This window comes from Maylandia zebra, linkage group LG16 (genome assembly GCF_041146795.1).
Source record: "Maylandia zebra isolate NMK-2024a linkage group LG16, Mzebra_GT3a, whole genome shotgun sequence".
NCBI classification, from domain to species: Eukaryota; Metazoa; Chordata; class Actinopteri; order Cichliformes; family Cichlidae; genus Maylandia; species Maylandia zebra.
The window spans coordinates 26,340,378-26,354,697 of NC_135182.1; the positions used below are offsets into that span (position 1 = coordinate 26,340,378).

Genomic DNA, 14,320 nt, shown 5'->3' on the forward strand with positions numbered 1-14,320 from the left:
AAAATAAAAGTGCTTACAGCGAGAGTTTGTGAAGTGGTTGGAATCCGCCCATTACTTGGAAATCACCAAGTGAAGAAAAAAACCTAGAGTCAGACAGAGTGATTTTAACTTAGATTTTACCCCTCAGTGACACACAAGATACACCTTTACAAAGTCAAGTGAACTTGCAAGAGCTTAAACCCTCCATCTCAAATTAGAGGCATTTGTACTATTAAAGATCATTTGAAATATGTTTGTCTTCCTGGCTTGTTTCTTTTAACTATCTATAAGCTTAAACAAGATGTGATGAAACCTAACCTGATCACAGCGTAAGTATGTGTGATCCCGAATTTCAGGAGGGTTTGCTTGTATGTAAAGTAATTCTAGCCACAGCACTATAACTGCTTTGTAATGCATGAATAAACAAAGCATCATGAATGTGCAGCTGACAAATCAGCAACAACTGTGTGATGCGATCATGACAACATGGATCAAAATCTCTGAGATATTTTTCCAGCATCTTGTTGAATCTATGCCGCAAATAATTAAGGCAGTTCTGAAGGCAACCTGCTACAAGTAAGGTAACTAATACAGTCACCAGTGAGTGTAAAAACTGAAAAAAAAAAATGGAGAAAAGGGGATAAAAAGGCATCACAGGGATTACTGACATAAACATGAGTATGTCTGTTCATGTTTTCTTTGAGGGAATCACATGATGGGACTTTTGTTTGGTGAGACAAAAAAACCCAACTCACCTTTTGTATGTGTCAATGAAATACTCTGTGTGTGTCAGCAGGGGAAGGGTAGTGACATCACAGCCCTGCACGTTATGCAGGAAGTAGGTGAGTGCTGTGGCATGTTGGCCAATCAGGGTGCTCAGCTGAACAAAACTCTCACAGAGAGAGAAGAAGAGATGAGAGCACTGCTCACCCAACACTGGACACAAACTTTCTGCAGATGAGAAAACACACACACACACACAAACACTAATTTTAATAAATGTTTTAATTAGGCAGAACGAGGCAGTAGATGCTCTCTGACCTCTTTTACGCAGAGGGGTGAGGAGGATCTTCCTGACGCTGCTGCACCAACAGTACAAGTGCCTCTCTCTGGAGGCCAGCTCGTGGATAGCCGAAATAAAACCCATGACATTGTGGTCTGCCAGCACCGCACAGCTCTGACCTCCACTGCACACACTGCTAACGTAACCCATCTACACACACACAGCAAAAACAAGAGGGTAACATTTAGGTTACAATTACAGTTAGAGTTAGGCTGGTGTGAGTAAGAACTTCCATCTCATAAATATGTTCGTGCTTTAGCGGAAAAAATGCTCCACCCATCATTTTCCTTACTGTCTGTGTTAAGTTGCGCTTTGGACCTACAAACCTCAATGCAGAAGGGCAGCAGGGTGGGCATGACTGTATAACGCTCCACTCTGTTGGGTGACCTCTTGCTTGAGCTTTCACTCTGGTTTAGCCTCTCAGTTTGCACTGGCTCCTTCTGTTGGCCGCAGTACAACAGGACTGGCTGCACACAGTCTCCATCAGCCAGGAGCAGGGTGTGGCTCTGACCGGCTGACAAGTCCCAAACACGAAGCCCATCAGACAGCTATGGTGGTCCACCCACAACGAAACAGAGTAATATTAGGAAATGGATGGTGTTGCTATGTTTTCCTACATTAGCGAAAATAATAATCTATGTGAATGACTAAATCTTTGGCTAGAAGTGTGAAATGTGTGAATTAAATTTTAAAAAATGGGATGAGATTTCTGTACCTTCGCCTGCTGAGGGACAGTGACGGGGCTGTTCACGTGGCCGAGTTGTCCACACATGTTGCTGCCCCATGAGTACACCTACAGCACAGAAGAGATGAAATAGGGGGTGAGCATGCACTTACATACAAGTAATGCTTGAAACTTGAGACCTTGAAAAATAACATGATTAAAGTATCATAAGACAGTTAATTACATCTTATTTTTAAGATTGAGTCACAAATGTTGATGTTTAATTAGGATGTCTATTAGCATTTTGTTAAAGCATAACTCATCTTTCTGGACTTCTCATTAAAACATACAGAAATGTTAAGCTCATCTCAGCATGCAAGTACAAGTAGCAATATTTAGTAGGGTAAGGTCTCCAGAGCTTGGGAGCATTTAATGTCAAAGGGGGTACTTAGAAATGGCACCTGTTTGTCTAATCATGCTAAGTGTGTGCCGTTTTTGTTACCTGGCACTGAGCAGTGAGAGCCAGTGAATGGTGCGAGCCTGCAGCAACTTTGATCACTTCTTCACCTGTTAAAGACTTGATGCATAGAGGCTGGAGTCTGGACACACAAACACAGTTCACTCGAATCTTGTGGTTATAATTTCTTTCTTTACACATTTCCAACTAATTCAATTGAGCATTTCATCCCAAAAGGTTGTATCTAATTGTCTTTTAATGTAATTCTGTTCAATTCACCTTTAAATAATAATTATGCTTATTACATCATCATAGACATATCGTAAATACAATATAGACATTTTAATTTTAAATATCACTGTTACACTTTATTTTTGGTCCCCACCTGGCGAGCTGATCTCCATGACCAAGTTGTCCCTCAGAGCCACGGCCCCAGCTCCAAATCTCTGTCTCCAGAAATGGCAGGCCATCTTCTGCCTCCTCTGGTGCTCCAGCCGGAGCCCCACCAGCTGAGGACGGCCTGCAAGCACAAGGGTGTCGCCTCCGAGGAGACCCTAACGGAAAAATACACGAGCAGAGTAGAGTAAAACTTTAATGTCCCTGTGGGGGAACCTGCTTTGCAGAGAGTAGTCCATGTATAAAAGATGCTTGGGATTCAATATGATGGTTTGTCGTTACATTAAGACTACCACACCAGCAAATCACAGAATAAGAAAGCATTGACTGAATAAAAGAAAAAATACACTAGGTGAGGACATTCAAATAACTGAATCCTCACATAATTGTCATATTTGAGCATTTATCTATATTGTAAATTGAGTTTTTCATTAAAATTACATAACTCTAGTACAAAATGTTTTTTGTCAATGTTTCAGAATGATCTTGAAATCCTAAAAAAGCCTAGATGGACTTGAGCAATCTTTGAGTAATATGAATGTTATTGCTACAGAATACAATCTGCAGTGTTTCCCACAATCAGCTGAATCAACATAGCTTCAGGATGATCCACTGAAAATGAATTCAGACTGGCCAAGGGGCGACTCAACAGATAAAGACGCCAGTATCTCCCAATATTTTGAGCATAAACTAAGGAAGGGGATCGTTATTGCTTGTGAAAACAAACTTTCGTGGCTCTTCTGAGATTTTAAGAGATGTCATTAATTCAGAAAATTCAGTGTTTATGTCTTCTCTGCAAACAAACTGCATCAGAGTTCAGTGCAGTGTTATTGACCATGCTACATGAGCAAACGCAAACAAACCGCACCCACAAGGGTTTGCATGAACACACCCTAACGACTCACAGAGCTTCGCTACTTCACTGGAATCAACATGTGCCACCTTGTACCTACAAAATACTTAAACTAACCGGGAGCTGAGTCAAGCTGTTGAACCAGGATAAGCAGGCACAGAGCAGAAAGTCACAACATCAATAAAAACATTCTGCTATTCAATATATCTAATATATTATTATTTTTTTAAACAAGGCTTTTCAGCAAAAACCTAAAATGTCAACGTGGTTTTCATTTCTGCGTCGGCTGACGAGACACTTTCATTTTTACGCTCCTGAAACTCCTGGAAAACCAGAAACTGAGAGTCTGCCGGCCCTTGTATGGCACAATCAATGTATTTCATACAACCCTTATTAAGTAAAGTTATTTGAAATCATTAGCACAGTCATCAGAAATTACCAGTACTAGTATTGGGATAGAGTTATATAGAGAGAGTATAAGGTGTTTGCTAAAATGGGAAAACTGTGTAAACTTGAATCCTAAAAAAATGAAGAACTCTAGGTCTAATTCCACTGAAAATGCAACATGAAAAAGTGAACTGAAATAAACCCATTGCGGGTTTACTTCTTATTCTATCAGGTAGTGAAATTGGAGAAGCAAAAGTATGTGGCACAATAATCCATTCATCTCGATTGTGTTGTTTTAATAGAGGCTAGAAGGTAACGTTTTAATTAAAATCTGATAAAATGCCTGTTAAAATATTCTTATCATATTCCAAAACAGCTTTCCTAAGATCCTCTGATCCAAACAAAACAAAGGAGGTAATTTATTACAGGACACCAAATGTAAAATTAGATGTCCAGCAAGCTTTACAACATTTCATGACTTATTACAATAAAATTCTCACAAAGTTCTTTCAAGAGTTGAGGGCTAAAGACTTGGTTGAATTAGGTTACGCGAGAGTGTGGCACTTACTAGTGATGATTAAACTTAAAGGTAATATTAAAAGTAAGATGATTAGTAATGCATTATTATATCTTCACAAAGACAGCCAAACAAAATTAGAAATTGTGTGGGTGCTGCTCATCGAATGTATGTGATAAACTGATCATCAGCAGCTGTCACCACCTCTACAAATGCAGAAGTTTTGGCAATTTTCTGGTCTGGAGCATTCAGTTGTGTGTTAACACAATCCCACAATCTTCCCATGAGTGGACGTCCCAAGGAATTCACCCAAAGGTCAGACTATGCAATGCTCAGATAAGTTAGGCCTCAGTTAGCATGTTAAAATATTGCGTTCATGAAGAGCGGTCCAAAATTCCTCCACAATGATGTGAGAGACTGATCCAGTCATACAGAAAATAGTTACTTCAAGTTATTGCTCCTAAAGGAGGTTTTACAAGCTACTGAATCATGAAGTGCCCTTAATTTTTAAGATGGCTGCAAACAGTCCTGTGAAAACTTTCTTTGCCCCTCCTCCCCGTACACAGAGTGGATCAGGCAAAGGGCCACTTGTAAATGAAAGTGACCCAAAGTATGAGAACGGATAACCCAAATAATCTCATACTCTGCAAAGCACTTACACATGTCCCCAGTAATGCAAGGGCCAACACTGACTGGACTGGACAAGCAGTTGTCAAGATAAGCACAAAACAGGTAGATGTACAGAGAGATTTCTCAACTTATTGGTGAGACCAAATGACATTTTCAGGCTACTTGAATGTCATTTTTTATAGAGATTGAGAAATGCTTTAATAATGAAAAAAGATATATTCAGAAAGCAAGAATAACCTTGATTGACTTATCAGTTTATTGAACACATAAGCTCAAGTTTTAAAAGATATGTTGGTCTTAAATGCGTCAAAGTGAAATGCAAACACAGGCAGGAACTGCGCTGTGTGTTCTGTTGCAGGTAATCGACAAAAGTGCCAGATAGCGTATAAACGTGTTCAGTCCATACTGCTATATTTCACTAATTACTAATGTAAAAAGTTAAAATTCATAATCAAACACAATCCTAACAGCAGTTCCTGTAGTTCCAAAGCTAGAACTACAGGAATTACCTCTTGTTTGTTCATTTCAAATACAAGTACAGATGCAAAAAACTAACAGCTGTGGTTTTACACAGAATCAAATGGTGTGTCTGTTTTTTTGTTAATAGCTTCTCAGTGTCTTGATGAAAAGCTATGCTAACAGTCTCCTGGCTCCATATTTTGAGTTTGGGGAATCTTCTCATCTCACTCTTGAAAGTAAAGTAAATAAGCTCATTTCCCAAATGTACAGTTAAGCTGTTCACACCCTATCATTCCTACCGTGGGTGGGTGTTCCAGGAAGCGAGCTTCTCCTGCTCGTTGCCGTTTTCCCCTTCTGGTGTATGTTTGTGAGACTAGAGCTCTTCAGTCCCTGCAGGGACGGCTTTTCCTTCTCCAGACAGAGTCGAACTTCATTCAGACACACTGGGGAAGAGGAGTGTGACCCAGACAGTCCACTGTTACTGTGGAACAGAAGGTCAAATGTTAAGCTGCTAATACCCTGAAGATAACAGACATCCTGGCAGGGCGTGTATCTGCATTAGTCGACGATTATTATTCATGCTTTGCAGTTCTGGGACACGGTTTTGAAACACAGTCTTACTTGTGCATTTGTCTCTTTGTATTTAAGTCATCTTTGTAACTGGAAGTCAGCAGGTCAGAGGAAGGAGTTGAGGAAATGCAGCTGTCGTCTGGATAGAACAGATAAGAGAAGAGAAAACATTACAGAAAGCAGCAAAAAACAGCAATTGAAAACAAAGGAATGAGTGAAGGATGAATCAAGAAGAGAAAAACAGTCAATTATATTAATTGTTACATTAAATGATAAATTTCAAAACATCGAAGAGACGAATATCACAAACCTGAGGTGTGGCTGCTCAGTGAGTCAGTGTCTTGTTTATCTAATGACTGATCAGAGAGTTCCTCAAGGAGATTTTGCAACTCCAGGTCTTCAGAGAAGTTCTTGTTGGTTCTCCAGCCTGACAGCAAGTGCACTTTTGGGCTGCCGTCAGTCTCTGTTACACTGTCAGTTTGACCCTGAGATTCAAGGGTTGGGCTAAAGTTTTCCAGTGGAGGAAAGGCAAGGAAAGACAACTATGAGAGTTAGGAATTATTTTTAAAATTAAGTGAGTTATGTAGTAACGTACTGTTTAGTGTTAGATTTGCTGTCATCAGAACCAGGACTGCTGCTTGCTGATGTTGCTCCAGCCCGGAGCCTTCGTCTGGGTCCTCGAACTTGGAAAGACGTCTGTGAACACAAAATGACAAGGGGTATCACACATTGTTGAGAAAGCTATGGTTCCTGATTATGTAAATTACTTGTTTTTAGTCAATTTTCAACAATTACACACCTGTAAAATGTTGGAACTGGACATTATTCAGATTAACAGGATGTTGAGGCTTTATATACACTCACTAATGCGATAAAACATCATGATTGCACCGCCTAACACACTGTTGGTCATTTACATGTCACCAATAGCGACCAACAGTGTGTTAGGTGGTGACACATTCAGTAGTGACCCATTCAAATAACTCTGCTGCAAGGGAGGGAGGGAGGAAGTGGCCTTTTTATGACCGGTCAGTTTCCTTCACACTTCCTGACTGGCAGCTCTGATTAGCTGTGCCGTACCTTTTTTTTTAAAGCTACATTTTTATTTTTTTATTTTTTTACATTTTTTTTACAAAAAATAAATAAATAAAATTCAAGAAATTACCTACAACCATATCCTTTTTGGCCTCATTACACAAGTAAAACTGAACATCAGTATACTTGTGGAATGTATGCCAGAATAACTCTCACTGTTTAGAGTTTTATTCCATGCTTCCCACTTGACCTGGTCAAAATTAGCGGATTTGGACACAGAAAGAATCACAGATAGAAGATGAGCCTCAAATTAAAATGTAGTTATAAAGAAGAGCTTTCATATGCTAGAACTTGTTTTGACCACCCATGCCACATGATGGTGTGACTCTTTAAAGTTCACCCCGTGTATTATCAGAATTTAAACATACAGGGCACTGATGCTTGTTTCTTTTTCTCTACATTTTTCTACAGAAACTGTGATGTATCCTTTAATATTGATGCTCCAAGACAGTTATAGAAAAAAGCTGAACAAAAATTATATTTTGGCTTGAGATTGTGATAATTGTAAAGTGCTCACATTTGTTTTTAAAGACTTCAAAATGCGTTTCTCCTGTACTTAAAACTCCTATATGGAATTAATAGCTGCATTCATCTTATTCTAGAGTATTCACAATAATTTGCTCTACTGTTGTAAGTACTGGCAGTTATTTTACAATTTGTGTAGTCCCCTTTTCATTATTGTTCTTTTACTTATTCCTGTTTGTGTTTTTATTTACCTCTCCTTTCATCACTTCAGTTAACTCCACTCCGAGTGGGCAGTAATGAGAATCCTCAACTGCTGAGAGCTCCTCCCTTTCTGTCACCGAGTAGTGGGGTGACTGGCCTCGCTCCTTCTTCTTAGGGGCATGCTGGGTATTATAGTCCTGAGGAGGTAACCTGCGGACAAGAGCCAGGCTGTGGTATGCACCGCAGGCCACCTGCAGGAAGAAATACAGCCAGTAAAGCTAAAACAGAACATCACAGCTTTGGAGGTTTAACATGGCAATGAAATTAGATTTTACCTGAATCACATGTCTGCCTGCCAAGTGTTCCACCTTTGGACACAGAGGATAAAGAACACAAGAGTAAATGAACCATTTCATAAATTAACTAATACTTTAAAATGTCTAATATTATTAACATGTACTGAGAAAACGGTTTAACCATTTACACTCGAGCACCTATTTTCCTGTTTTGTGATATTTGTATGAGCTGTATAAATAAATTAGTAGTGACACTTGTTTAACTATTGCTACAGCAGTACTTCATGTCATTTAATTCATTAACAACTTACAACTACATTTAACAGGGAAGGTTTTTTAAATCTTCATTCATATCTATAACAGGAAAAGAGTTGTAGTATTACCTTCTGTGGTTTCCCCACAGGGAAGGTGTTGGTGACCAGGCCGAGTTGGCAGCCACTACCCCACGCCCACAGCTCGTTCTGAGCTGACAGAGCCAGGCTGTGTTCCCGTCCACAGGCAAGGTCCACAATTCGAACCACCACTGGAGGAACGACCTCACCGTCCACCACGATGACAGGACAAGGCTCTGGAACTGTGGGGTAATTTTCTGTTTCATTTAAATCATATTAAGCCTGACATAGAAGTAAATAAATGCCTCTTTTTAACTGTTTCATCTAATTTAACAAGTTTTTATTTGTCAACCTCATATCTACTATCACCATTGGTGCTTTAAAAATCAGTTTTAAGGCCTCATAAACACGTAGCTGGTAAATTAATATCAGCATTTATAAAGAACGTAAATAAAAAAATAAACCATGTTGCAAAAAATGGGAGGAAGCACTGACAGAAAATGGAAGTTTCACAACAATGGATAAAAGTAATGAGAAAAGAAAGTGTTGAATCTCTGACAAAGAACAGAAGTAAAAGATAAGCGAGAAAGAAGCTGACGGAGGTAGTGAGGAAGGAGGGAAGTTACAATGGAGAGCAGAGGCTGAACACAAGGGTAAAAGTTAGGAACATTCAGAAGAAAGGTGTTAACTAACCGGTGATGTTTGTGACTGTACCCTTCTCTGTTTGCCCACACTGTCCTGCAGTATTCTCCCCCCACATGTAGACGCTACCCTGCTCGCTCAGTGCACCGCAGTGGAAGCCGCCAGCAGCCACACGGACCACCGTCTTTCCCAGCAGAGAGACCTCTGGCACCGGAGCAGACACGGGGACGCTCAGATCCCTCCATAAAAGCTCTCCAAATGAATACACCTGACCACCTGAAAGACAGTAACATCTGAGAAGAAATGCAGTGATGAAGCATAAATGAAAGTGGGGCCTTCTTTACTACAATCAAACTTACCCTGTGCGAGCAGGAGGCCGTGGTGTTCCCCCAGGGAGACCTGCAGCACGGGCCTGGACAGCAGCACCCTATCTGGACAGAGCTGCCTGCTGTGGCCCGCTGAATGCCAAACATGGAGGAGTCCTCGGTCTGGAGATGTGGGAGCCTGCTCATCTGCGAGGCTGCAATGAAGCGTGAAAGATTAAATAAGCAAGTCTTAATAAGTCTGTGCATTCAGATGTGATCAACCTGAACAGATTCTCCAAATTCTGCACCTGGAAACCACTACTGCAGAGATTAGATGTGGTTTAGTGACACAACTTTGAGTGACAGATGGATTATATTCCATCACATCCATCTGTCAAACAATAATTATTTGCTCAATGTCTGCCGGCCCTGACACGCAATTTAGTTTTGAAGTAGACGAACAAGTCTGTGCAGCTTACATAGCCCTCATACTGAACTAGACACAAATATATGACAGGATTGGGACTAAAAATTAGCTTAGGGTATAGAACTTGTGGCATGTGGCACGTGTTTATGATATATACACATGTTCCTGTACCAATAAACAACTGAGTATAGGCACACCTAGTAAGGTTCTGATATTCCTGTTTGTATGTAATCAAAGCTGAAAATGTTACAGATACAGGATTTCTGAGTATGTTACAATAGAATTTATTGTTTCTCTGCACTTTAATGGGGAACATAATTCACAAAATAGACATCATGTAGTATTCAATAACAGTGGAATTTACTGACTGAAACTCTAAATTAATCAAGATTGTATTTACTGAGGGCACGGTCAAGGGAGCACAGACAAAGGTATCTCCCCCTGCTCACCATCAGCTTTAAGGCACTTCAGCACTGGCATTACTTTTCAGACCTAGAAGCTCTGTCTATTCTTTTTATACAGTACAAAACCAAACCAAAACTCTCACATTATTAAAAAATGTACTTCTGGTATTGTGTATTTTCTGTGTGATTATGAAATGCACACACCACTGTGGGAAACTTTTGAATAACCCCTAATTTCTTCATATTTTGCTTTCAATAAGTCAGACTTCTACATTTTTTAAAGTAGTCTTAAGCAATAGTTCTTCAAGCTTTCTGGAGATCTCTGAATTCTTTTTATTTGGTCATTCCAGTCCCTGTATCCGGCCATTTTAAGATTAATGCTTATTTGGTTTGGTTGTTAAACTTACCCTATGAATCACTAAAGTATTAAAAAGGCACCTAACTCAAGAGATGAACCATGGTTAGGGTAAACACATAACAGTGAAACTTGCCAAAGAAGCAATTCTTAAATTTCTATCTTTATATACTCTATTACAAGCAGCCTGGCACAAAACACATCATTTGTTCCAGTTTCTTTATTTGACTCTACAAAAACATTGGAGGAATCACTAGCTACACTCCATGAGACAGGAAGAGGAAATGATGGATGGAAATTACTGGTGTGGTTTACAGGGTGGAAGAGCAGGGCTTTGAGGAGCTGGTTAAAAACATCCCAGGTAAAAAAATATTGTTTAGTCTGTAACAATAGTGTGCAGCTTCTGAAAAAGTTACAAGGTTAAGTTAATTTATTTTTTCACTTCTACATTTTAATTTAGGTAGTCTGTAATAATAGACAGCATCAGAAAACAAGGATGCCCATCATTTACTTACAGTTATGAATGTTGATGCCTGTAATCATCAGTAAAACCTTGTTCAGAGCTTGTTTTCCTCTATTATCAGAAATATCAGAATCAGATGAGAAAATTGAAGAGCAATTCTCTCAGTTCAAAAGAAGACACAGTCACTCAATAAAATTTTATTTAATTAATATAAAGAAATGAGGAATGACTCAAGACTTTTGCACAGTGCTGTAGTTATAACCATTAGCATAAAAGTTTCGCTTGAGCTGTAGTGGAAATGAAATTATAGAAGAACTAATGTTTACTGGAATACTTATTTACTGAACAGAAAAGGTTCAATAAGTAAGGTTTAATTAAACTTTAATTGTTATTGTTTTTGAGTAAATGTCCACCAACAGTGATTTTTTTCTTATGTTCTCTTCTATGACTTTCAATATCCCTATGAGAAGAGCATGCTTGTTTATATTTCTGTATTTGTGAATGTCGATATATGCCCATTTGTGAATATATGGAGCTAATGAGAGCTTAATAAAACACACAAAAAAAACTTGTAAGTTGCAAAGCAGTTTCTCTTAGATTAATGGTATGAACTTTGTGTTTTAATGTACATAAATAAAAGCTTAACACACTGCTTGAGAGATTGTCCAAGATTAAATGAAGGCTAAAGGTATAAAGGATCTTGCTTTTATGTTCAACATGTTTCCACTTAAAACAAGTTTCTCAGAGATTATAAAGCCAAGGTCTGCTGAAAGCGCTCCTATGTGCTTACCTTGCCTCTGGAATCTCCATCACTTCAGGCTCCCCATTCCTCAGTACACTTATGACACTTGTATGTTCATTTCTTCAAAGCTCTTCTTTGTTTTCCCTCTGAATGACTCAGCTGATAGGAACAAAGTGAATCCTCTGTCCTGCTGCAGTGCCTCGTTGGTTTATCAGGCTCCAGGGGCTTATTTGGTACAACAACCACAAAGACACATTCAGTTTATCACTTGATGCAACTCTGGCATGTACCAAAAACACTTAAGTCATTATGTCAGTTGGTTTTCTCTGGTTCAGATGTAATAACATGCAATAACATTTGTCCCAATGTTTGCATATGACTGAAATGTGGTCAAGAGCTGTTTTCCAAGGCATTTATTTACAATTGTCCACTATTCAGGTGTAAGTTTTTAATTTCTTTTTTGTTTATGGCCCTTTATGTGGCTGCACATAAAGGGACAATAACCAAATCTGTAACACAGAACAGGGTAAAATATATTAGAAAACATTAACACTGATTTTCAGCCTCTTGTGCAGCACCCTGTACCCTAATACATCACTTTATTACATGAAAAGTGACATGGTGAAGGAAGCGATATTTACATAGATCATGTATCACATAAATCCTGTTCTTCGGTTTACAGGAGATATACTCTTTGATGTAAACATAGTTTCCATTGATCAGGTTGTTAACAGACTTGATGTTTTTGATGTAATCACAGTTTATCCAGGTTCCTTTACTGTGGTCTCAGAGTACTGACATGCTTAAAGTATCCTGTCCTTGACACTTTGTCTTTAAAAGTTCACTTTTAAATATTAATCATTGTAGCCTCACAGAAAGAAGGTCCTTGGTTTGAATCCACTGAGTGAATCCAGAGTAAAGAGAAAGGCACCTGTTTCATTAGGCCTCATTAGGCCAGCCAAGATTTGCTGACTGAGTCTATGTGGTAGCCATGAGAAGGTTGTTCCCCTATGACAATGGGGACTCCAGCCCCCCCACAGCCACAAACTGGATAAGCATAAAAAGATTGATGGGCAAACAGAACATGCCCTATATCCATCCTATTTATTATGTTCTATCATCATTGCCATTTTCTAGATAATAAAGTCCTAAAGAAAACTACCTGAGCTGGCTGCTTTGCACTTTTATGGGTATATCTGGTATCTGGTAATATGGCTCTATCACTATGGACTCTCGGGAGTGAAGCTCAAGCTAACATACAATGACCCATGCTTTGAGTCCCTAAAATAGTTAGATGTCTGATCTCTGACAGAACTTGTGGAGGTCTGTAAAAAGCACAGTTTGGCAGGTAGAGCAATGATATTATATTTACAGCTTCTGATATCCAGAGGACATAATATTCTTTAAAACAGTCCAGATCAGGTGAATGGTATTACAGTTATTAATGCCTATTATGGACAAACACATTTTCATCCAAATTCTGCGCGAAATCCCCCACTTTTATATTAAAAGAGAGAGCCTCTTAATATTATATTTTAAAAAATGTGACGGTGACTTATGAACATAAGTAACTCTGCTTTTAACATTAACTTTAGCTCGACTTCTTAGTAATTTCTTTCTCAAAATTTGCCAAACATTTCACCTTTGGTTCTTCACGGCGATTAAATCACTTATATACGAAATACAAACACATTACAACGTTGTAATGTGATCATCGTTAACTAAAATCGATGCTTTTACATTAAAGGTCAGTTTAATATGACTACGTGTTTGTTTGTTTGTTTGTTTTTTAGCTCTATTTACAAAACAGTGGCGGCAACAAAACCCATATCTAATCTGTCTAATAGCTATCTAATCTCGGAAGCTGTTTACTTTCACAGACTGACAGCCATGCTTCTTCTGTCACAGAGTAAAGACAGAAACAACTGTGATCATCTTCATTTTTTTTTTTTATTCCCCTGACAGAATTTCCTACACTATCTAAGAATACGAGAGAAAAGCGAATAAAGAAGTTGGCTAGCTCGATGCTACAGCTGCTAAAGAAGCTAACTAAACTCACCGAGCGCCCGTTTGAAGTCGGCGGAAGGCTGCGGAGATTTGTGCTGCGGTCACTGTGAATAAATCCGGAACTGTGTCCAGGTGTCACAGGAGGGGCACCGAGCTACGGCATTTCTTTTTAGATTGTTATTTATTCAAATCAGTGCAGCGCAGTGAAAGCAGAAGTGGTGTGGTTGTTGTTGGGAGGAAACTCTGCGATGGCATCCGTGCAGGGACAAACTTTACAGCGGCGACTCACCTGTTGCTGCAGCACGCGAAAGAAGCTCTAGTATACAGAAAGAAAAATAGGGTCTACTGTAGCTCTGTTTCCAGAATGCAGTCTGAATGGCGTATCATCTTTTTCAAATCCAGTTATCTGTTTTATGTGGAGACTCATGAGTGCCAAAATGAATTATAGAAATACAGATTAAATAATTAATTAAACGTGACATCAATTCATTGAAATGTTAAATAAGTAAACAAGTATTTTATTAAATCTTTTAAATTAAATGAATAGCTATTTAATTAATTATTAAATATATAATTAATTCTTTAATTCTTTAATTCATTTTGGCACTCTG

The 14,320-nt window shown here is 38.8% G+C and overlaps 1 protein-coding gene across 5 annotated transcripts in view; it reads right to left on the minus strand.

The window, feature by feature from the left end:
* The window catches only part of LOC101473430 (alsin), a 33,439-nt gene extending 19,486 nt beyond the window's left edge, over positions 1-13,953 (minus strand). For all 5 annotated transcript variants that reach the window (XR_002721167.3, XM_076875178.1, XM_012920308.5 and 2 more), the window contains exons 1-18: positions 13,762-13,953; positions 11,751-11,927; positions 9,366-9,526; positions 9,058-9,282; positions 8,416-8,606; positions 8,072-8,104; positions 7,787-7,987; positions 6,571-6,671; positions 6,286-6,479; positions 6,027-6,114; positions 5,705-5,886; positions 2,549-2,717; positions 2,209-2,305; positions 1,758-1,835; positions 1,369-1,590; positions 1,021-1,192; positions 735-930; positions 18-83 (exon numbers count right to left, since the gene is read on the minus strand). Coding sequence is in view for 4 of the 5 variants with exons in the window: in XM_076875178.1 (XP_076731293.1) it covers positions 18-83; positions 735-930; positions 1,021-1,192; positions 1,369-1,590; positions 1,758-1,835; positions 2,209-2,305; positions 2,549-2,717; positions 5,705-5,886; positions 6,027-6,114; positions 6,286-6,479; positions 6,571-6,671; positions 7,787-7,987; positions 8,072-8,104; positions 8,416-8,606; positions 9,058-9,282; positions 9,366-9,526; positions 11,751-11,770 (2,396 nt within the window). In the remaining variant the exon portion in view is untranslated. The remainder of the gene's footprint in view (positions 1-17; positions 84-734; positions 931-1,020; positions 1,193-1,368; positions 1,591-1,757; positions 1,836-2,208; positions 2,306-2,548; positions 2,718-5,704; positions 5,887-6,026; positions 6,115-6,285; positions 6,480-6,570; positions 6,672-7,786; positions 7,988-8,071; positions 8,105-8,415; positions 8,607-9,057; positions 9,283-9,365; positions 9,527-11,750; positions 11,928-13,761) is intronic.
* Positions 13,954-14,320: the final 367 nt, after the last annotated feature.